Source organism: Monodelphis domestica, chromosome 4, assembly GCF_027887165.1.
Source record: "Monodelphis domestica isolate mMonDom1 chromosome 4, mMonDom1.pri, whole genome shotgun sequence".
Classification (NCBI taxonomy): Eukaryota; Metazoa; Chordata; class Mammalia; order Didelphimorphia; family Didelphidae; genus Monodelphis; species Monodelphis domestica.
This window is the reverse complement of record NC_077230.1, coordinates 366,613,723-366,636,971: the sequence shown is the minus strand read 5'-3', so window position 1 is coordinate 366,636,971 and position 23,249 is coordinate 366,613,723. Positions and strand designations below refer to the sequence as shown.

The window sequence follows — 23,249 nt, the reverse complement described above, 5'->3', positions numbered from 1 at the left end:
AGGAGAGGAGGGAGCTGGCGGTCAGAGAGAGAAGCCACTGGCCGCCTCCCCTCGGCACACTGGTCGTGGCCAGGGATGCCATACTCTACCTCAGAACCCGGGAGCTGGAGGTCAGGAGGACCGCTGTCCCTGAGGGGGGTGCCAGCTTTACTGTTTACCAACCAGGGTTTGTCATAACAGCGGGAGGGCTGATGTGGAGTCTGTGGAATGGAAATCCAAAGTGGGGGGGGTGGAGTGGTTGGATATGGAATAGAAAGGGGCCAAAATGGGAAAGAAATGCAAACAGAGGATCCTGAATTTTTACAGAAATGGAGACAAAACCAAGTAGTGTCGGCTGGTCCAGTGGAGAAGTGGCTGCTCTTCCCCTGCAGACCCCGCAGCTACACAGTTAGGAGGCTGAAATGGGGAGTATGAAGGGCCCAACCCTCTGGGGGCTGGGATGCTCTTGGTGAGGCAGCTTCCAGCCTATATCCAGCAAGTGGGGAAGATGCTTGGCAGCCCTTGGGAGAAAGGAAAGGCAACCCACAATCACACCCAGAACCTACTTTGGCCCCACTGGCAGGGGTGGCTGGAGAAGATGGCATCGAGGCACAGCTGTGGTTACTCTGGCTGGCACTGGAGCTGGACCGGGTGGGGGAAGCTGCCCGTGAAGATGGCTTGGATCTTCGACCACGGGACCGGAAAGGTGTCATTCCCTGGGACACCCCCTCAGGCAAGATGAATTTCTCTCTAAGTTCTATATTAGTTCTTCCTCGTGCTAAAAAAGGGGACAAGAATATGTATGTACATAGACAGAGTTAATCTTGACATTTTCTTGATTCTCAAAATGATGCTCAACCTCATGATGCCAATTAAGCATCATTAATGCATTCAATATTGTCAACATAGAGAGGAAAATCCCACCCTTCCTTTAATGAATTCATTTTTTATCAGCATTCTCATCCATTATAGCAAGCATTTATGTTATCAAGTTTCCTTGGATTGCTCCATATACAAACTCTTCCTTAATTGGTATTTACAAGAAAGTAGGGTGGAAATGTATTGAGTGCTATTATCTAAATGGGATGTCAAAATGCTAGTTTATCACTGCTCCTAGGGTAAGCACACTGCATACTGTTAAGTAAAAAGACAAGCCGAGCCTTCCATGATCAGGAGGTCAAATGAAATATTCCCTTCTCTTTCTCACACCATGTGTATCATCTACTGGAGCTTCTAAGTCATGACGTTGAAAGAGTAGAGAATTGCAGAGTTAATAGTCTTCACCAGTGGAGTCAAATTCAAATAAAAACAGATCCCCAACGCAGCACACTGCCTTAGAAAACGGAAAATTAGCATTATTTATCTCCTACTGTATTTTTGTTTTGTTACTTCCCAATTACATTTTAATCCGGTTCTGACACCATTCAGGAGAAGACCTCTGGTTTTTACAACTCTGATTCAGATAATGGCAGGGCTTAGAAAGCAGGATTAAAAAAAAAAAAGTTGGGGTAGTTTAGCCAGTGAAATAAGCACATAGTCACTTATTTAAACAACTACCAAGTAGATCTATGCGGGGGTAGGGAGAGAGAGAGCGAGAGAGAAAATTACTTAATGGAGGAGAGTGTGGAGGGACAATAAAGGGCATAGAGTGAGTGCAGGCATTTTGGACAGGAGTGGCTTCTTCCATCCTGCTATTGCCAACAAGACCAGGAATCAAGTTTAGATTCAAAAGATACCTTAAATTTAGCTGAAGCAAATCTAAAAAAAAGGAAAAGTGGCTGGTTTTTTAGAGATGATTCTCTGGATTTTCCCTTCCTTCTTTCTTTTTGCTTCTCCCTAAAAGCTTTCCCTTTACAAGTGCCAGAGGGCAACTGTGGCCTGGCAGAAAGAGTTCTGGATCTGGAGTCAACAGACAAGTGGCTTCAAGTCCTGCCTTAGACACTTTCCATCTACATGGTCATGGGCAAATCACTGGACCTTAAGAGAATTCAGTTTTACAGTTTTCATCACTGTAAAAGTTGGAACGATACCATCATCATGCATGTACCCAACGGGGCTGTGGCAAGGATCACATGGGATGATGAAAGAGCACTAGACTGGAATTACCCAATCTCAGTTCAAATGCTGGCTCTGCCAGTGACCTTGGGAATGCTGTCCCACCTCTGTGGACATTGGGGTTATGTTTACAACACAGAGGGTTGTCTTAGCTGATATCTGAGCTCTCAGATCTGGTATTCTAAGAAACAGACTCATTAGATGCAAACTAATATTTCTTTGATTCTTCTTGACCATATACTCAGCTTCCTACATTCTTTCCTTGGATAATCCCATTCACTCTTTGGGTTTTTCTGCTAAGACTCCCACATCTGGACTCATAGCATTTAAAACTACCAATCATTTTGGCATCTGTCCCCATGCTCCATGGGGACATTGAACTGTTCTGACCATGTGCCTTATCTCCTTATATGCACTACGAGCTCTTTAAGAGTAAAACTATAGCTTGTATTTCTCTACTGGGTACGGAGGAGTCAGAAAACCTAGCTCTGCTGCTTACTACCTTTTGTGACACTGGTTTAATGACTTCACCTCTGCAGGCTTTGGTTGCCTCATTCGTAGAATGAGGATGGATTGAATGATTTCTAAAACTCTGCCCAGATGAAAGTGTGTCATTTCTCATTGTATCTGTTAAAGGGTTGGACACAATAGTTGCTTCAAAAATCTCTATGGAATTAACGTGCTCAGATATTAAGGACTCAGACTGGCTTAGTCACAGTGCCCAATCTCCACATCCTCTTCCTGTCCCCTCCCCTAGAATGGACTACCTGCTTCTGGTGTACACATCACCTGAACCTGGTATTTCTGGCTCCTAAATAGGAATTTGAGAATATCTGTCATCAGCTATTGATAGGTGGGAAGATTGACCTCTTCCACCAGCTAATTCCTCCAGCCTGTCAGAATCTTTCCTTTTCCCTTTGAGCACTTCTGTTCTTATTGTCTCCCCTTGCAGTGAAAGATTACTTCCAGTTCTAAGTAACACATATTAGCTCAGGTCCCTGAAATTGCTTTAAGGCCATTTCTTTGTGTTACCTAAAGATTCAGACATCCTTACACTGTTGCAGATCCACAAGACCCCAAAGGTCATGTGGTCCAGACTTGAACTTTTAACAGGTTATCCAATTGCAACCATGAGAAAATTAATAAAATCAAAAGGGAAGACTTAGAAATAGAAGTTGAGATGAGAGCAGGGAGAAGGAAGAGGATGCCATACTCTGTTTTGAACTGAAATAGAATGACAGCAGCCTGTAATCGGACCTCTACCTTTTGATACCATAAACCCTCAATAGCAGACTTAGGGAATAGCCTTATATAACTATACACATAAAGAGGAAAAAAACTATCTGTTTAAAAAAAAGGGGGGGTGGGTGGGGAGGGAGAGGCAGCAATCCTAAGGCTTCCTCTGTCTTTGCCAGTAAGAAGACTCCTTCAAGAGGGTTTTGCTCTCAATTCCCTTGTTCTCCAAGCCTGGCATGGAGTGCATGCAGTGCTTTATTCATGGCTGCTGTACGGCCTGCAGGGTTTCTGGTGTTCTCATCTTCTAGTCATGGGCTGGGAAAGTCTAACCCATTGTGTCTCCAGGGAATGCTAGGCACATTAGGAAGAACTCACAGCCACGTAAGACAACCCCATTTCTTCAAGAGATTGTTTTGGGAAGAGTGAGCTGGCTCTGGGTCTGAAGTAGCGGGGGCTCTGCTCTAGACTGTGCAGCCTGTAGAATAATCATCCCTTTTGTTTCCTTAGAGGTATGCTATGGCCCCTAAGGAGACTTAGGGCTGTTAATGAAAGAAATGATCATTGGCAATGTCTTACACAACAGAATAATCAGGGTGACAAGAATCTAGAGGATTGGGTCTGCTCAGGGAAAATGGTGACCTTGTCAAGAGGTCTCTTTCCTACTCCCATCCCTCATGCAGCTCACTCAAGGCCTGTCCTCAATGCACAGACAGTAATTCAAACACTAAAACCATCTCTTCTCTATAATTATTAAATAAATCTTAACTTCAAGTGCCATATCTTAGTTGGTTATCTGGTTAGCATTTGAGAAATTAAGCTTTAAATGACTGATTACCCTTTATATTCTGATAGCTGCATCTGAAAGGAGACTACAGGAAGAGGTAACACAAAGAAATGGCCTTAAAGGAATCAGGGCCCAAAGCTGATATATGTTACTTAGAATTGAAAGTAGTCTCTCACTGCAAAAGGGAAGCAATAAGAAGAGAAGTGCTCAAAGGAAAAAAGAGAAGATTCTGAGGGGCTGGAGGAATTGGCTAGTGGGGTAGGGTGCCAATAACAGATATTCTCAAAGTCCCCACTTAGGAGCCAGAAATACCAGGATCAAGTGATATGTACACCAGAAGCAGGTAGTCCATTCTAGAAGAGAGGACAGGAGGAAGATATGGAGATTGGGAGCTGTGACCAAGCCAGACTATATTCTCTTTGAGCGTGTGTGAATGATCTGGCATTGAGAGCTTCTACCTTTCCATTTCCCATGAAAGTACTAAATGTTATGGAAGCTAAGAGGAGTAGACATCATTTGGAATAATACATTACTAGCTTTGGCATTACCTCCTTGTTTTTTGTACCAAATCCTGGTGAAAATAGTTGCTCGTTACTATCATTTTCAAGTATATGGTAAGTGCCTATTGTGTAAGACACTTCAGAAAGTGGAGAAGTTGTATGTTTGGGAATCTCGGAAAACTCTCCCAATGATCTCTGAAGATCATTATAACTCAAAGTTATAAAGCTGTAAAGCTGGTCCAAAGATGAATGGATAGGCACATGGAGGACACAAGCAAGCTGAGAATTTCTAACTATGATCTAAACACAGTAATTGGCATATAGCTAGGAAAATGCATGAATGCTAAAGGATGGTCATATTAGCAGGGAATATCAGACCAACCATCTTGAGTGTGACTCTCATAGCCTCATAGTTCTATCTAGTCTAATTTCTGTATTTTACAGATGAGGAAACTGAGGCCTTGTCCCCAATATCAGAAAGGCAGTAAATATAAGTGGTGGGATTTGAAACCTTGGTTCCTTGCCTTCAGAATGGGTTCTTTCTTCTGAACTTCACATAAGGTGTAGAATCATGTCAGAGGTACACTGACAAGAAAGGGCACTGATGAGTCCTGGGATTCACTGATATAGATATAATTATACCAATGAATTCAGGAATAGATCTTTCAAAGGATGAACAACCAATAATAATGTTTCAACTCCAAATTCAAGTAGGGAAGTCATGAGGAGCAGAGAAGGGCAGTGAGTGTGAACAAAAGCTATGGTGTTTGAAAATGACTTTTGGCCCATTGGGAATCTTTTATGTAAATTCTTAGAAACCCTTTTGGGCTGCATAGAAAGTTAAAGAAAAAAAATACAGTTGCTGCTTTTGAATAATGATCCCATATTTCCATCTACTTTCTCTGGAGCAGTAGTAATTGGGGGGGAAATCACATAAAGAACCTTAGAAGTCAACAAGCATTAATTTATAAAGTGCTTACTATGTGCTGGGAGGTTTATCTCCAATACAAACAAATCCCCTCTACAACATGTGTATATGTATGTACATACACGAACAGACATATACATTATCCTGGGTATCATCTTGCCAAAGAAACACTACGTGGTTTTCGCCCCAAACCCAATTAGAAGTTGACATCCCATAGCTGTGCTCTGAAGCTAATGCTGATTAGCTGTCTCACTGGAATACTGCCTGATGTAATGAAATATTTTAGAGCTAAAAAACCACATGTCAACTGCAGCTCAGTTTGAAATGGCCACAGCTAGGGCTTTCCTCAGGATAACAAATCAGGTACAAGATCAGCCCAGCTTTTTATCTGAAGCTCAGAAAAACTCCATCCTGTTGGTTGGATAGTCATGGATGTAGAACAAGGAAGCAGAAATCCCAACTAGGATGTGACCTCCAGCGAGCACTGTCTTGCATTCCCCACTCTCTCAGCTGGTGTGGGCTACCTTTCAGTTTGCCTACGTGATTTCTACTTCCAGTTTATATGATTCCAAGGCACTGTTACCATATTTTACCCTAGTCCTTTGCTGTTGCTACTTCGTATGTATTTTCCTATCCATCCCATCCACTGATGATAAAAAGTTGTAAAACTGCTGGAAAAGGCCCCATGTTAGAAACAAACACAACCTGTAACATTTCATTATTTAACTCCAGTGAAGCTATACTTATATAGCAACAAATGAAAAAGAAGCTTCCCCTTGTCTCAAGACAGGCACAAACTAGGAATAGTCAGCAGACAGAAGATAAATAGGGCCGTCAGAGAACAAGATCAGTAATTAGAATAGAAAATAAAGTTCTCTCACTCTATCTGGATATGAAACGAATTGGATTCCAATAGGACTTGGAAAAGTTTTCTGGTCAAGCAGCTTCTGGATGGTCAAAAATCTCCAGAAAGAGTTTCCAAGTTCTTCACATGATCTTTTAACCTATGAAAACCCTTGGCAACTCTTGAGATGTTTAGAGAACTTGTTTATGGTTCAAGATGGGGAGTATCTGGTCTCAACTATTACTTGTCTCAGGGCACCTGGCTTAGTGGACAGAAAGTCAGACCTGGAGACAGACGGTCCTAGGTTCAAATCTAGCCTTAAGACACTTCTTACTTGTGTGACCCTGGGCAAATAATTTACTCCAATTGCCTACCCCTTATTGCTCTTCTACTTTGTAACCAATACTTGTATCAATTCTAAGACAGAAAGTAAGGGTTAAAAAAATTATTGCCTATCTCCCTAAACTTGTTCATCAAAACACCTTTAAGAGTTTCTGCCATCACTCTATGATTTACTGAATCATGCTCAAAATCTTGGTATTAACTGTGAGTTTTCCTTCTCACAGCCCATCAGTTATCAAGTTAAAAATTCTGCCTCTGCAGGACTGCTTTCATCCAGTCTCTCCTCTTCGTCTATGCTATCTCTCACTACTAGTAGTTTAAATCCTCATTTCTACCTGATGGGATTATTAAAAGCCTCCAGATGGCCTACTCTATCCTTTCTTTCCAATTCGTCCATCATATTAATTTTAGGTTAGTTTCCCTTTTTCAGTGATCTGATCATGACATTCCTTCTGATAAAAAATGCCTATTGTGTAAAGTAAACCCTATGTTACTCAGCATTTAAGGCTCCCCAAAACTGGATGTTGCCTTTCCTTCTTATCTCCACTGCTGACCATCAATGACTGTGTCTCCCTGAACATGTCCTGCTTCCAATACCTTGGCTCATGTTGTTCCATATCCATAGAACATCTTCCCTCTCCTTTAAGGTCTAGTTAATTTCCTAAGTTATCTTTTAAAGTCCAACTTGCCTACTACTGGTCCCCTCATTACTACTAAATCTCCTTCTCCATTATCCCACTTTTCTTATGCTCTTATTATGTAATGAAATTATTGCTCACATTCACTTCTTCAGCATGCAAATATGAAACAGAGGCAACCCAAATGTCACAAAGAGCAACTTTTGGGCTATTCCAATACAGATGTATAGATATAGAGATTGAATGAGATGATGGAAAGATAAGCTTTTAAGTCAGCAGAATCATTTGGAAAGGAAGGAGTGAGGTTATACTTAGTCAAATGCAAGAAATTCAATATCATGCCTGACTTTGCTTAAAGGGAGTTCAAGAAGCATTTGTTACAGGAAAAAAACGAATCCAACCTTGTATGACCAAAGGCATTACTAATCCAGGAGGCCAAGTGAAACCATACTGGATACATTCCAGAGCTCTACATTTGAGAGATCTCTGACCTCCTCCTTCATCCTCTCTAAATGTTCCTAACAGTGATCAGTCATCTCCAGAGGAGTCAGGTAATCCTATCTGATGGGAAACACTGATCCTTCGTACTATTATATAAAAAAAAAAATCAGTGTTGTTAACTAAGAAGTGAGGTCACTGTGAAAGAAGACATTTGGCTTTTAGCTTCTAAGCTCCCTGGTACTCTCAGGAGAATGAACCTCAATGGCTCCGCCTTCTCTGAAATACTGTGTGCATTGCCAGCCAGAAGAGTAGGCTGCCACTGTGCCATGTTACTGCATGCACAAAGGCGGCAGGGTCAGAAAGCCAAGGGAGCAAAGCATGGCAGATGAGTGATGACAAAACTGAAAGTTTGGCCAACCTATAGAAGACTGACTGGCCATCGAAGAACTGGAGTCTGAGCGCTTTATCTTACTCCCAGGGTGGTGCACTGGAATAAAACACACACACATGTACAAAGACATCTCTGCAGACAGAGCTGGTCAAGAAAGGGACGCTGCTGCCATACCACTATGCAGCTCTGTCGGGGGAGGGGAGGACGATAATGATGACCCTCCATCCCCTGGTACCATCACAGCAGCTACCAGCAAGAGAACCATAGTGTGAGAAGCCTCAGGTTGCCTGGGCCTACTCCTGCAAATGCTTATGTGTTCTACCTCAGGAAAACAGGATTATCTAGCCAGCAGGAGCAGGAGGCTCTTTGACTCTCAGAAAAACCTGAATCCCACACTTGCCAAGTTTCAAGCAGACAGGTGGGTCATCAGGCCGGCAGAAAGAAATTACAGGGAGAGATATTTTAAATCCTAGGGAAAAAAACCTAAGCAGGTTCATCAAGACTGTCTCCTAAGCATGTGTTAATCTGAAAGCCTAAAATGAAATTTCCTGAATGGGAAATTCTGTCATTATTAATAAGTCACAACTATTCTTTGAAAGCCCATTTCTTGCCCCTTCCCCCCAGAATCCCAAATGGTGATAGTGGGTAACCTGGAAAGCTTAAAAACAAAGCAAGAAACCAAACAGGAACATGGATCTCAGGTAGGAAAGATTGTGCACATCCATCAAACCTACATAATCCCTCCCTAGGGGCTTTCATTACCTCGGCAGGGATCATTTTTCACTAAAAATTCATCCAGGGCCATCCATCCTCCACCAACTCGGACCATGACGGTGCTGCGCAGAATACGGACCAGTCGCAGTTGCTGGGAATCTCCAAACTGTGGAATTGATATGGAATTAGATGAATAAATGAAGAGTGAATTGAGAAATAGTTCCTCTTCAAATTAGGCTATATCCAGGTAGATATTCTGACAGAGTAGTTTGGGAGGATTTAAAATCTCTCCAAACAAGAAGCCTTGTATTTCTTACATTTTCTTAAAAGGTATTTTTTTTAAGATGGCTTAATAAAAACCCAACCCAGAAACTCTAGTAATATCAATTTCCTCTTTGCAAACTTTTCTTCTCCCAATGAATGATATTTTTGGCCTACTGCCTGTTCATATAAAGCTATGTTTTGATACCCAAAGGGATGAATGGGCAGAAATATCGCCAGTCTGATTCCTTTAAAGATTTGCTCCAAGGGGTAACAAAACATTCTTTGACAGGAATTTTCTCCCATTTACTCCTAATGCAGGATAGGAAGTTGTGAAATGCATGCTGGCTGCTGGCTCCTGGATATAGTGCACTGGACAGAGAAACATATAACAGTGTGGCATCACGCTTTAGGTTAACCTCATCTTCTGCAAGCATCCTTCAGCCCTGAGCCTCGCCGGGGTCCCAGAATCTCAAGGAGTCCCTGAGGTGATGCCACCAGCAGAAAGCTGCACCAGCAGAGTCAATCACCAAAGTAAGATATTTACAGCAAAATTCAGCTGCAGAAATTTGTCTTTTAATCATCAATACTTATTTGAAAAAACAGATACTCTAATAAAAGTTCACACCATTATAAAGAGTGATTTTAGTGGAAAAAGATTTGGCATTATCTCTTTTAAAATCACAGAAGCTAGTCTGGAACCTACTTTCTTCTGATGTTTGTTTCAAGTTTATATCTTTTTGGCATATCTAGTAGTGCCTTTCTTAATGTTTCTATTTCTTGGTCCTGTCTTCCTTCCCTTGATGTCTTGGTGTTTATCCCTAGGTGAAATGACTGATACAGGAGACTTAAATGGCATTCCTATCTCCTTTCTCTATGCCTTTGTGCAGGCTATCCTCTAATCCTAGAAAATACTCCTCTTTCTCTTTTCAGCTCTGCCTCTCAGAGGTGCTGGCTTCCTACAGGAAGGCTATCCTGACAGTCTTGATGCTGTTCTCTCACCTCTGAAACTTTCTGTCTACTTAGAAGATCTATTTTGTATTTAATTGTCTGTGCAGATTTTCACCCCCACCCCCACCCCAAATGTAAAGGTAAGGGAAAGGATTGTTTTTTGCCTTTGTATCCTCAATGCCTTCCACATAGTAGGTTCATAAATACTGATTTAAGTGCCTACTATGTTCCAGGCACTGTGATGAGTCCTAGGATACAAAAAGAGGCACAAGGTGGTTCCCTGCCCTCCAGGATTTTAGTTGGGACTTGAAAGAAGCATGAAAAGTGGCTAGGTAGAGATGAGGAGGGAGAGCACCCCAGGCTGGGGGGGATAGCCAGAGGAAATGATCAGAATCAGAAGATGGAGAGTCTTGTTTTAGGAACAGTCAGGAAGCTAGTGTCACTGGATTGAAAAATGGGGGTGAAGGGAGGGGGTAAGAAAAAATGGGGGGGAAGGGGACTGCATTATGAAGGGAGGATTTTAAATTTGGTCCTGGAGGCATTAGGGAACTACTGAAATTTAAGGAGTAAGGGGTGACATGGTTTGTACTTGTGCTTTAGGAAAATCACATTGGTGGCTAAGTGGTAAACTAGAGAAGGGAGTAGGTATTTAATAAATACTTATTAAATGGATGAGAAGGGAGAACAACCTATTATGGTTCACAAAGTTAATGACTACCCAGAGAATAAGGGCTAGAACCCTTGCCAAAGAGGTAGGATTCCTCAAGGATTCCATCTGGAATGGAGACACAACTGAGGCTTTCAGAAGGAGGATTTATATTCTGACTGCTAATCTCACTTAAATAAACTTTAAAATAAAAAATTTTGGAAAGGTTTCAGAAAGGCAAAAGCATTGCCTCCAACAAAATGATCTTGATCCATTTTTAAAATTTCTGTGCATTACTTGGCTCCATCTCTAAAAGCCCTTTCAGCTTGAATGAACATTTTGTGTTCTAAGGACCAGCTCTGACATTCTAAGGTTCCATTCAGCTCTGAGTTTCTATGCTCTATATTCTAAGGTCTTCTGTTGTTCTGCCATTCTGCATCCTAAGGTCCCTCTTCCATCCCTTCCCCACTGTTGAGTCTGTGTGCTAGCATTCTTTCTTGTTTAATAGAGAGAACCTGGGCTCCATGGAGTGGCGCCCTCCCCACCACTTATTCAATAGCATTATTTCCAAGTGCTGCTTTTTCATCTTTTCATTTCTTTTGGGTAGGTATTAGCCTACTTCTGCATAAACCAGGTATCAGTTTACATACACTTCTAAAAAACCTATTCTTTAAAATTTCTATTACACTGTCACCTGCCCCTTCTTATCATCTGATTATATTTAGTTTCTTCTATGCTATCCAAATTCAGATCAAATCCTATTGTGACAAAGACTCCTCTGAAAATGACGATTAATCAAGTACTTCTGAACAAAACAGGGTAAAATCTAATGTATTTTTTCCTATTTATTTAGGGTAAATCAAGTCACTAATAAGCTGGATATAATCACACATGAATATAATTTATCATGCAACGTAGGATACAAATGATGCCACGTCTCTTTGGGAAGCCATGAGAGACTGAAGTGATTCAGTGGGTAGAAGAGAATTTATTTCTTCCTACAATTAAAAAAATTTAATTCCATCAAGTTCTAGTATGCAGGCCAGATTCAGAAAGCTCAGGAAGTCAAATTACTTAGTACCAATTATGCTTCTCTCTTTTCATTTGGCATATCTTAACAGTTACCAAAGCATTCAAATAAAGGGCACAAAATAATCATTCTGGGCCTTCTTTGCTTAGCATAATTTTTTCTAATTAGAAGACTGGAATTTATGCCATCTGACATGCCAGGTTTTGATTTAAAAAAAAGAGAGAGAGAGAAGAGGTCATGATCTCTTAAAAAATAATAAAAACAATAAACAAACATAGCCAATGCTCCAATTATCATGAAATAATTAGATTATCCTGATTAAGAGACAGCTTAATGCCTGAGCCACAAAGCTGCCTCTTCAGAGTTAGTGGAATTGTTAGCTTCCATTTCAAATTGTGTGTGGAGTTTTTTCACTACTGAGATAGCTCTGAACTCCTGGCCTGTATATGAGGTTCTTGATTGAACTGTGTGACCAGATGAGACACAAGCATGCTACTGATCACTTTTCACCACAGCAAAGGACAGAAAGCATTAACCAAACAAACCACATCCACTTAGAGAGGGGGGTAGGCATCGCAAGGCACACTGTACCTGATTGCCGAGGAAGAACTATGGAAAACAAGGGACAAAAGAGGGAGGAAGAAAGAGAAACAAAACAAATAAGAACATTTGATCAAATTAATATTAAACTGTGAAAAATCACTCAATCAGGTTACTAGGCCCTAGAAATATATTCACATTCAAGGGACTTATAACAAGTAGAAACTCACCTTAAAAGCTAAGAACCAGGCTGTCAGTACTTCGGGAAATGATCTCTTTGTGCTGGGTCTAGATTTAGGGGATCCTGAAGCACCCTCCCTCCACTATGCTTGGTGCCACACACACATATGCACGCATGCACTCACGCACGTGCTTTTTCCTTTTTCCAAAGCACTAAATGATGATGGCTATTCTATTTTGAGGTTATCACTCATGGAAGAAAAGAAAGTATAAACACTAGTACGGTGTCACTTACATAAATACTGACTTTGTATGAGGAGATTTATTATTGTTGGGAGACAAGGGTAAGTAAGGAGCACTGGCTTTGGTATCAGAGGACTTGACTTTGCTGACTGTAACCTTGGATAGTAAGTTCCTGGATCTCTGGGAGCCTCCCTTGATGAGGGATTCTAGGAAACTCTGATATGCTTTCTGAGGCTTCCAGGACAGCCTGGCTCGAAGTTTCCTTCCTCTGCTGCACCTGCAAACCTCTGCTGACTCCAGCAGACAGTAAGAGTGCAATAGCTGCTCTAGTAAGGTAACTAACTTCTTTGAGACTCCATTTTCTTTGTGACCCAGGTGAGTACTTGGGTTGGTGAAAGGAATGTGTCTTATAAACTTGCTACTCATCCATTCTTAGTGAATGACGGCCCTTAAGTGACCCAGTTATATATGGATACCTCCTCAAGTTCATATGAAAGAGGGAGCAGGTGCCCTTCCAGTACAGACTGCCTATCATTCTGATAATTATTCATTTAGTCAGCATGTCACTCGCCACTTCAGATGGTTTCAAGAAAGAAAAAAGTATGACCCTGGGCAAGTCACTTAACCTCCATTGCCTTTAAAAAAAAATAAGAAAGAAAGAAAAAGAAAGATCTGGCACCCCTCTCCTATAAGACCTAGAAGTATTTGGTGAATGGGATGTGCACCTTGGAGGTGGTCCAGAATGCAGCTCTTTCTCAAACTGAATGAGCTGCTGAACAGGATACCTCAAGTCTCTAATGATGAGGGATTGGAGAACTCAAAAGCCCTGAGGCTCCAGGATGCCCATCTGTTTTGTCATATGAGGCCTCTGACCAGGGCCATGAGTGCCTGGCATGCTTGTACTTACCCTGTACTTGTTCTCCCCGATCTGTTCCACCTGGAATCTTTTTGCACACTTGCACTGAGCCACCTGTCTTGTAACCTGTGATGAGAGGACAAAAGGGACAGATGAGCACAGGCCAGAAACATGCCCTCTCAAGGTTAATGGCACAGCTCCACCTGTCTGCACAAGTGCCTGGGTAAACATCAAAGGCCTTTTTTTCTGCTTCCTATAGTCTCCCACAATGGGCCGCCCAAGGGGCAACAGGAGGGCTGCATTGCCCATTGTAGCATCATATGGGGTCTGAACAGGGCCTGAACAGGCAAACTGTACAGGTCAATTCTCTCCAGGGCAAAATTAAAGGCGGTGTGGTAGAGCAGAAATAATGCTGGACTTGGAATCAAGAAAACCCTGAGCTCAATTCCTGCCTCTGATCACTTTCTATAACCACAGTAAGTCATATATGCTCTTCTTTTCCCTCTGTATTCTCACCTGATGATCTGGCCAGTTTTTATTATCATCTCTTGGGAAATAATTCCTAGACTTGTAAATGCATTCCTAATCTTTTGTCTGAGTTTTTGTCCCACATAACCAGCTGCCTTTTGGACATCTGGAAATCCTAGAGCAATCTCAAAATACAGAAAGAATCTGTTACTTTCCATTATCTTCTCTGCAAATATTCTTATCAGCCTAGAAGATACCCCACTTTTCTCAGTCCTCAAGGCTCATAATGTCAGTGACATCATTAACTCTACAATTTACCCTACATACCCAATCAGTTGTTCCATCTCACCATTTCTATCCCCAAACATTCTCACATGGCCAACACTCTGCCTCTCATTTGAACTATTTAAGTAGTATCCTAATTAGTCTCTCTTCATTTTAATCTCTGCTCAGTGTTGCTGCCACAGTGATTTTCTAGAGGCTCCCAGTCATCTTTAGGATCCAGGGTGTTGGCATTTAAAGCCCTTCAAAACCTGGCCTCTTCCTATCTTTTCTCATGACTCCCCTTCTGATGTGGTCTATAGTCTAGCCAAACTGGTCTGCTGGCCGGTCCTCTCCCATGACATTCCAGCTCTCCTTTCTTCCCAGACTCTGGCTTCTCCTGTATCTTTACCTCAGACTCTCACAATCACTGGCTTCCTATGTGTATTGGTCTGACAGGCTGGGCCTTTCCCTCTGTATACCCTGAAGATAGATTTCCTCTAGGTACACTCTGTGTACCCTCATGGAAACCTAGACCCTTGAGATTAGGGACCCTGTTGGCACTTTCTTTGCCTCCACAGTGCTTACATTAAGTGCTCAATAAATGCTTGCTGATTGATGAATGGTTTCTGAGCGTATTTTTCTCATTTTAAATGAAAAATAGTGATGACAATAGCTATGCCTATCCCATAGGGTTGTGTATCAAATAAGACAATACTGGTAAAATATTTTAGAAAGCCTTCAGTGCTATATAAACATTAGACATTATTATTACCTTCATTGTTACTGTTAACAGGCTTGTATCCCCTTACCAACCCTGTGCTTAGCATTCCAGGATATTGAAGTTCCTTTAAAACAGCATGTTTTGTCTTTATATACTTTATATACTTTATATAGCTCCTTGCAGTCAACAGGTACTTAATGTGTATTGAATTGAACTGAATGTCATCTGAGGAGGCTGGATCAAGACCTGCCTCAATTATCTTATATCCATGGTTGTTAATATATTACTTTCAGTTTTAGTTAGGACTTTATTCTTTATGCATCTTTATGCAGTTGTAGCAAGCCAATAGATTGTGCCTGGTTTCCATTTCCCTGCTTATGTACATTCCAATGTTATGTATAGATGGCTTGCCTAGAAGTGGCACTAAGTCATTATATATGATGCCTCATGGCTCAGTATCTAGGGGGACCACTAAAGCCCTCTACTTTTGGTCATCAAACTACAGCCAAGCTCTCCTGGGAACATGATATAACTAAACAAAGAACCCTCTGAAGTAAGGCTAATCCCACCTCTGCTGACAAACATGAAATGCTGTTGTTGACACAATTACTATCTGGGAGGTTCAGAATCCAGGGCTAGAAACACAATGGAAGTAAAATGACTTTATACCTCATCTTCAATCTTGTCTGCATCTGTTGTTGGTCGGTAAGCATCCTTGTTAGGATGAAGAGCAGCCACAAATTCATAGTAATCGATGTAGCCATCACCATCTCGGTCAAAAATATCAGCTACGGCAGTCATTTCTAACTTGGTAGTGGGGAACTCTGAATTGAAAAAGAAATCGCCTTGTGAAACCCCAATTAGGAAGGTTCTTAGAGGGTTGAGTTAGAGCAAGCTGGCTCTCCATTATGAAATACAAAACAATTTGTTATTTTAAAACATTTAACTTTGAATCCCTATTTTTATGAAGTGAGCTTTCTTATACTACTTCATACTGCTTTTGCTTTTGGTGGAATACTCTAAGTTCCTGACCTCCAACATTACAAATATTTTTGGTTCTCAAATTATTTCTTCTCTTTGTCTAAGTTTTTTTCTTCAAGAAAGAATGGTACTAAGCCAAAATTTTGCTTGTTTGAAGCAAGTGGGAAAAACATTCACGGGTTTGTTTTAGGGTTGTGAAAGGACTCACTAGATGCGAGAATTCCATCAATGAACTCTTGCCGGGTAATTTTTCCATCTTGGTCTTTGTCAATGCGTCTGAAGAAATCCATCACCCGGGACTTTTTGTGATTCATCCAGCGCATATACTTCTTTCTCCAGACATCAAAGTCAAAGTTTGCAAATTCCTTCAACTGGAAAAACATGACTAGGAATCAATATGACTTGAGAGTTTGATTACCGGGAAAATTTGCCCCCAAGCATACTGCAGCTTTTCAGACATTCAGTAAAGCCATGCAGGCCTTCCTGGGGTGTGGGAGAGAAGGGACCACCAAAGTTTACAGTTGGACAAGAGCAAATTTTGAAAGGCATGACTTTGCTACTCTGCTTAAAGGCACAGTTACTCATACAAGCTATGGTGTAGTAGAGTAGCAGGACAAACGCCATAACTAAAGAACTGCCATAGAGAAAATGCAGCCTGTAGGCATCAAAATAAAACAGGTGGAGGATGCTTGGCTATTGCTTTGGGCTTTTAGTGAGCAGCACCTTTTCAGACATTAAAGAATAGGTGGATTTCAGAAAGGTTTCAGAAAGGTTTCAGAAAGGTTGCCCTCAATAAATCTCCAGCTATTTGGGTCAGCATGGATCCTATTGGGATCCACCCAAATAGAAGGATCCAAGCAATGTGGGCTGCATTCTCCAACCTTCTCCAGATCATCCCCACAGGATGTCTTAGGTTGTTCTCTGGGGCTGAAGCATGAGAAGCCCAATATGGCACTTAAGCATGTTGTTTTGAAATGGCCCTAACAGGAACAAATTGCCAATGAAACTTTGGTTTTTTGGTCCTGAGACTTTGTGGGAAATGGCAAGCCTATGCAGGATGCAGGGCAGTTCTCAAACATTTTGACTATTTTAACTCAAAATGCCCATAGTGCTTGAACCAACAAACAAAGAGCAGTTTCATCCTCCTCCCCTTGGTTTTCCAAACTTCCAAACACTTTCAAAGTTGGAAAGAACAAAGGAAAACATATTATGCTTAAAAGCTCAACTGACCTATAGTGGGAGAAAAGAAACAATACAAAAAAAATCAAACAACAAAAAAAGGAAAACAAAACCAAAAAAACCACTCACTTCTGGGCAGAGCTGCTTTGTTATGCATAAACAAAACAAACAAAAAAGAATATCAGTTTCTTACAAAGAATGAAGAGTACTGCTGGGGTTCTATAGTGTGGGTGATGATACCTTAAAAAAAGTCAATTTCCCTAGGTTTAATGAGGATTTATCAGCTACCCAGCCACAGAAGTCACCTCTGGGATTCACAACTGCCAATCTAGAAAATTCTCAATCACATCTTCTTTCCCCTTTATTTTCTTGATTCTTAATTAGCACTTGGTGCCAATACAGTCAAGGTTACAGGCTTCATTCTCATAGGAATCAATATACTTTGCTTTATTCCAAAGCCTTTAATTCATCTAGCTGCCTCACAAACAAGTACCTTTGGTTAAAAGGAGGTCTGGGTACAATACAAAGTCTCTTGGATTAGTGGAAAAGCCCATTTCCCACGGACAATGGTTCAGGAATGTTGTTCTTTTAGACAACCTGTTCCCTTATACCAATGGCATTACCTCTTCCAATCTATCCAGCATGTCATTCAGTTTCCGCTGCCGTTCTAGGGCCAGGAGCCAGACCTGCTGCCAGCGGGCTGATAGCTGGTGGATCCGGGGGTTTTTTGCTTCAGATTGGGAAAGGAGTGGCATAGGAGGAGGAGCAGTCTGGCCCAAAGACTTCCCTAAAAAGAAAAATTACCACATGGGGTATTGAGGACAAATGGGACTTTCATAAGCCAAGGAAGAAAGACATTTACTGGAGCAGAAATAATTTAGAAGCACATTACAAAGAGATCTGATAATTAAAAACAACAACAACAACAACAACAAGGAATTACAGGATAAAAAATCTTTAAATGCAGAAGCTATCTTATTCCGACAATGGCATTTGTTTTTCCTCCAAATCCCCAGGATTTCTCTTTTCCCATTTTAGTCTATCAAATTTATGACTCACTTCTTTGGCCATAAGAAAATATCAATCCAATTAAGGAAAGAATGGATTTAAATAGATGCTGATATGTCCAATAATTAAATCAATGTACATGGCATGTAGACAATTCAGCAGGACTTATTAGAAGATAAGACTATAGAAATATATAGGCTATAGATTCTATATATTCTATAAACTCTATAGGCTATAGAAAAAAATTTACTCTGTTCTCCAAATTACATTTTAACTTAAAGAAGTGAATTAGAAATATTATTTGCCCTTATACTGGTCAGATTTTTAAAAAGGAGATCAGAGGAGGCTTATTAATACTTTAAAAAAATGAGAAAACTAAGCTTCTCAGCAAAAGAGCACTTTTTTTTTTAAAGTAGGAAGTAGTTTTTAGCCATAAGAATACAAGAAGCTATGAACATACGATTACTGCGGGATTTTTCAATGAAAGGTGCATGAGTTGGTTCTATGGCCTTCCTTTTATATGTCTTTGTGACACGGTCTACATCAGGCTGTTTACGAGTCATCTCTTCCATAAAGGCCTGTTAAGCACAAAGAACAAGAAAACCCACTATTATATATATCCACAGGTCTAGATGGGATCCAGCTGTTTTTTGCTTACAAACATCAAACTGACAGAGACATTAAGAGGGCTGGATGGCTACATTAACCACAAGTGTATTTCCAAAGGGTGCTGCCTTGGTATTTTGTGTTCATGATCACCACTAACTGCATTTAACATATGCCAATTAACATATCATCGATCACTAGAGGCAATGAGGTATAATGGATGGTGGCTAGGCTTAGAAAAAGAAAAATCTGAGTTTAAATACTAAATCTGACACTAGCTATGGGACCATAGGCAAGTCACCCAAGATTTCTCATCTGTAAAATGGGTATAATTTTGCTTCACTTACCTCAAAGGCTTATGAAGCTCAAATTTATATATTTTGTGTGTGTGTGTGTGCATGCTCCCCATTCTAATTTCTTCTGCAGGACATGGGCCATATCACTGTCATCTTAGTATACCTCTTAATGCCTATCACAAGGTTTTACACAAAGTAGGCATTCTGTAGGTATTTGTTGAATGAATGAAAACAAAAGGTACAGAGGAAAGTTTTGTTGGAACCATCTTGTCTCTTTAGAAACTACATTTTTTTGAAGACCGAGGCTCACATTGCAAGACCTCAATCTACAAGAAAAACAAGGGGTGAGGTCTTTTGCTGAGAGTGGAGAGAGCCAGACAGACAGAAAGAGAAAAAGACAAAGACAGAGACAGAGAGAGAGACAGAGAGACAGAGAGAGAAAGAGAGAGAGAGAGAGAGAGAGAGAGAGAGAGAGAAAGAGAGAGAGAGAGAGAATGTATGTGAATTGAGGAGAATGGAAGTTGTTTTAGAACAGCTGTTCTAGGCAATGTGGTAGGAAATGGCAGGAAGAGCAGTGATGGGGCCTAGGGAAAGTGAAAGAGCATGATGAAATGAAAGGCCCTGACCTTGCATGTACACATTTCTGTGGGGGTTCACCAGGCTCATTCAGTGGTATTTCTATGAGCCATGTTTACTATAAATAGAGAGATAAGCTGACAATCAAAAGTAGTATCAAAGAATAATTCTCTGATCAAATAAACAAGGAAAAACACTTTAAGAAAAGATAGTGAGTGAATGGCCCCAATACCTGATGCTCAGAGATGAGGGATTTGACTCGGTCAATATTTTGTGGGGTTGGTTCTTGATCTCTCTGGATGAGTGTCGTCTCGGCCCACTGAATCCAAGCTAAAAGTTCTTCTAAGAGTTCAGCATTTGCAATGAGTTCTGAAAGGGCTGCTTCGAGACGCTGCTGGTGTTGTTTTGCCCATGTCAGAACCTGGAGAGAGAACAAGAGAGTCAGAGTAGGGGTCATAAGGAGAGGGGAAGGGGGAGTCAGAGGGACAGAGTAAGAAAGGAGGAGACAAGAGGTGGCGGACATAATAATTCTTTGTGTTCCAGATAGATCCCTGTGTGCCATGCCCTGTGTTCTACAGTTTCATAGGCAGATAATTGCTCCTACTTCACAGACAAAACCAGTGAGAGCTGGAAGCCAAATGACCTGCTCAAGGTCTTGGAGACACTGACAGAGTTGAGGTCAGAAACCTAGCCTGCTGCCTTTCCATTAAGCCTTTTTTCTACACCAAAATGCCTTGGTTCAGGAAGAGGAACAGAAGGCAGCAACAATGTATTTTGTGATAAGAAAGAACAACTACACAAACACCAGTACCACCACTCATGGCTTTCCCATGCAGAGGAATAAGGTTTGATTAGTGGAAGCCTACTTATCACTTCTCCTTTTGTAAATTAGGGCATATTATCATGGAAATGGAGGTGATGGCTAACAAGAAAAGATGCCTTCCTTGAGTCCCTGATGAAGGGGCCACAGTAAGAGCCTGGAAGAGCATCTTTTCCAGAGCCAGGATACTGGCTTTCTATACCATTTGATTCTCCCTCTCCCCAAGAACCAGGAGCTCACCTCCTCAAATCGTGCTCGGATAATGGTGATCCAGTGTTTGATGGTGGTGACACAATCTGGGTGGCACATTGCCAGGATGTCTTCTCCCATTGCCACGGAGGCATTCACATCCACTCTCTTCTCCTCCACTTTCTTCATGAATTCCTAAATAGACGTTCCATAACATGAGTTAACATGTGTATTCTCTTGGTGACTGCTAGCAGCCACAGTGATCATCTTGAGGGGGTGGGGGGGGGGAGGGACTTGTAGTCCATTTTATTTCACTTTTACAGTTATTAAGAAACATAAAATCTTCTGTGGCAGCTTCAGTCTTTGTTTGTCCAGACCCATTTAAGTGTAGGGGTGGAGGGAACCATTGGAGTTCTTTGCACCTGAGTAGAGCCTTTCTCTGAGTTGGGGATAGAGGTCTGAGAGCCACCACAGGCAAAGAGGCTCCTTTCAGTTTCTTAGCTGTGCTGATTTAATTATTCCTTTTCCCACCTTAGTTTCTTAATTTTTAGATTTCTAAAACTTATAATCTTTGACAAAGAGTAGTTTCAGCCACAAATAGCACACAGTGAACTACAAAATATGGCAGTTTCTAAGAAAAAAAGCAAACAAACCCCAAGGTCCAGCTATGCTTAAAACATTCATATGAACAACATAACAAGTGGGAATTAACAGTTGTCTTTCTTCTTAGACACACCAGCTTAACATAGTTGGCATCATACTATGTCCTTCAGGCTAGTAAGCAGCTCCTGTGAGACCAGGAGAGGCAAGTAACTTATAAAGGTTAGGACCTCCCCTGCCTCTCTAAAATAATTAGCCTCACTCTTTGCAAAGGGCAATAAGATTACAAAAAGAACAAGAAACTGTTTAGAGATCGTTCAGGGAGGGTGAATCATTCCCAGTCATCTCTTGCAGAATGGTCAGCTCTCATTCCTACTAGACAAGTCTGAGATCAGTCAAAGCCTCTTCCATTTCATGTACAGCATATGATGCTTCTGAGTAAAGAGTCTTCAGATCTCTGGGTGTAGGGTGGGCAGCCCCCATCAGCATGTCCTTAAAAACCTTTCCCCACAGTGCCTTACCTTGTGTACATCAATGAGGGACTGCAAGGCTTCTGTATCATCAGGAAGTGCTCCCCGAAAGCGGAGGGTCTGCTCAGCTTCAGAAAGCCACTCCAACAACATGTGGACTGCATTTCGAAATTCTTCTGCCTGAAAAAACCAAGGGCAGGTGAATGAATGAGACTCTTACAGCAAATCAGAGTCTGTGACCTGGGGTATATAGCAGGAAAAGGAGCCCAGGGCTCATACTGTTGTTGCTGTGTTTTTTTTTAACCTATACTGGACAAGTGGAAGTACGGAGAGGTAGCATGGTCCAGTGGAAAGAGTTAAGAATTGGAATGAGAGGTTCTGGGAGCAAATTCTGCCTTTGCAAAGACTCTATGTAGGAATGCAGGAAAGTCACTTCATCTCTGGATGACCTATGATCAGTCAGTGGGTTTTAAAAGCAATAGAAATATCACCTTTTCATTTGGGGATCTTCTAATACTAATGGCCAAGTTCTAGCACTGCAGCATTTATCTGTTTCTCTCATTCAGAAAAGGGCAAGTGCCTGATGAGAACATTCAGAATTCCCGACTTGTTCTGCTCAGAAGCAAGTCATGCTCATGATCACTCCCACAAGATGTGGGCAATCTCCTCACACCTGCTTCAGGGCATGCTCCAGCCGGGTTTGCTTGGACACGGAAAGCTTGCACACAGTATCCCAGCGGGTGCTGAGCTCCTGTAGCTGGACCCGCACCCATGTGGTGTCATCCCGGCTGTTCTCAATCAGCTCCCGTCCTAACCGCTTCAAGACCTGTACAGTCCCAGTGCGCTTTCCCAGCTCCTTCTGGAAAACCTGCGAAGGGAAAGAGGTGCCCGCTAGCCTCCACCACACTAGGAGACTGGAAGGATACACAGGTCATACAGATCACTGACTGGGGCTTCATGAGGATTCTGGTGTTTCAGAAACTAAGGCTATCATGCAGCTTCTGACAAGACTAATTCAATCCAACTAGTGGCTGGGGACACAAAGACAAAAACATAGCAGTATACGATATATATGCAAATCCTAAATATACACATTGCAAAGTAACTTCATGAGGAAGAGAATACAAACAAATGGAGAATCAATCAGGGAAGGCCTCATGCATGTAAGAGGCGGTAGCTGGATAGTACTCTGAAGGAAGTTTAGAGACTAGGAGATGGAGGAGGGAGGAAGTGTATTCTAGACACTGAGTATGGCTTCTGAAAGAATATGGAGTATTGATAAATATATTTTAAAAACAGGCTTGTAAGACAGAAAAGTTGTTTTCTTCACTGAGAAAAAAACTAAACCAAACTCATATCCGCCTTCCTGGTTGTTCCTAGAGATGTGATTCCTTTAAGTGCCTCAGTCCTCTGAGTTCTTATATCAGTATTTTGGTTCATTCTATGACTTAGTCTTATTAAATCAGTCAATGGACTATAGAGAGAGGGCATAAAATGGATTGTCTAAATGAA

General features: G+C 41.4%; 1 protein-coding gene across 26 annotated transcripts in view; it reads right to left on the bottom strand.

Annotated features, from left to right (window-relative positions):
- The window catches only part of MACF1 (microtubule actin crosslinking factor 1), a 404,892-nt gene that overhangs the window by 5,143 nt on the left and 376,500 nt on the right, over nt 1-23,249 (bottom strand). For 13 of the 26 annotated variants that reach the window (XM_056795193.1, XM_056795202.1, XM_056795190.1 and 10 more), the window contains 14 exons: nt 22,411-22,605; nt 21,789-21,917; nt 20,719-20,862; nt 19,891-20,079; nt 18,641-18,758; nt 17,796-17,959; nt 16,202-16,364; nt 15,682-15,836; nt 13,611-13,685; nt 12,332-12,349; nt 8,901-9,018; nt 8,166-8,234; nt 546-757; nt 90-200 (listed from right to left, as the gene is read on the bottom strand). In XM_056795193.1, coding sequence (XP_056651171.1) covers nt 90-200; nt 546-757; nt 8,166-8,234; nt 8,901-9,018; nt 12,332-12,349; nt 13,611-13,685; nt 15,682-15,836; nt 16,202-16,364; nt 17,796-17,959; nt 18,641-18,758; nt 19,891-20,079; nt 20,719-20,862; nt 21,789-21,917; nt 22,411-22,605 — 1,860 coding nt within the window. The remainder of the gene's footprint in view (nt 1-89; nt 201-545; nt 758-8,165; nt 8,235-8,900; nt 9,019-12,331; nt 12,350-13,610; nt 13,686-15,681; nt 15,837-16,201; nt 16,365-17,795; nt 17,960-18,640; nt 18,759-19,890; nt 20,080-20,718; nt 20,863-21,788; nt 21,918-22,410; nt 22,606-23,249) is intronic. The other 13 variants (XM_056795199.1, XM_056795200.1, XM_056795192.1 and 10 more) reach the window with 6 other exon arrangements.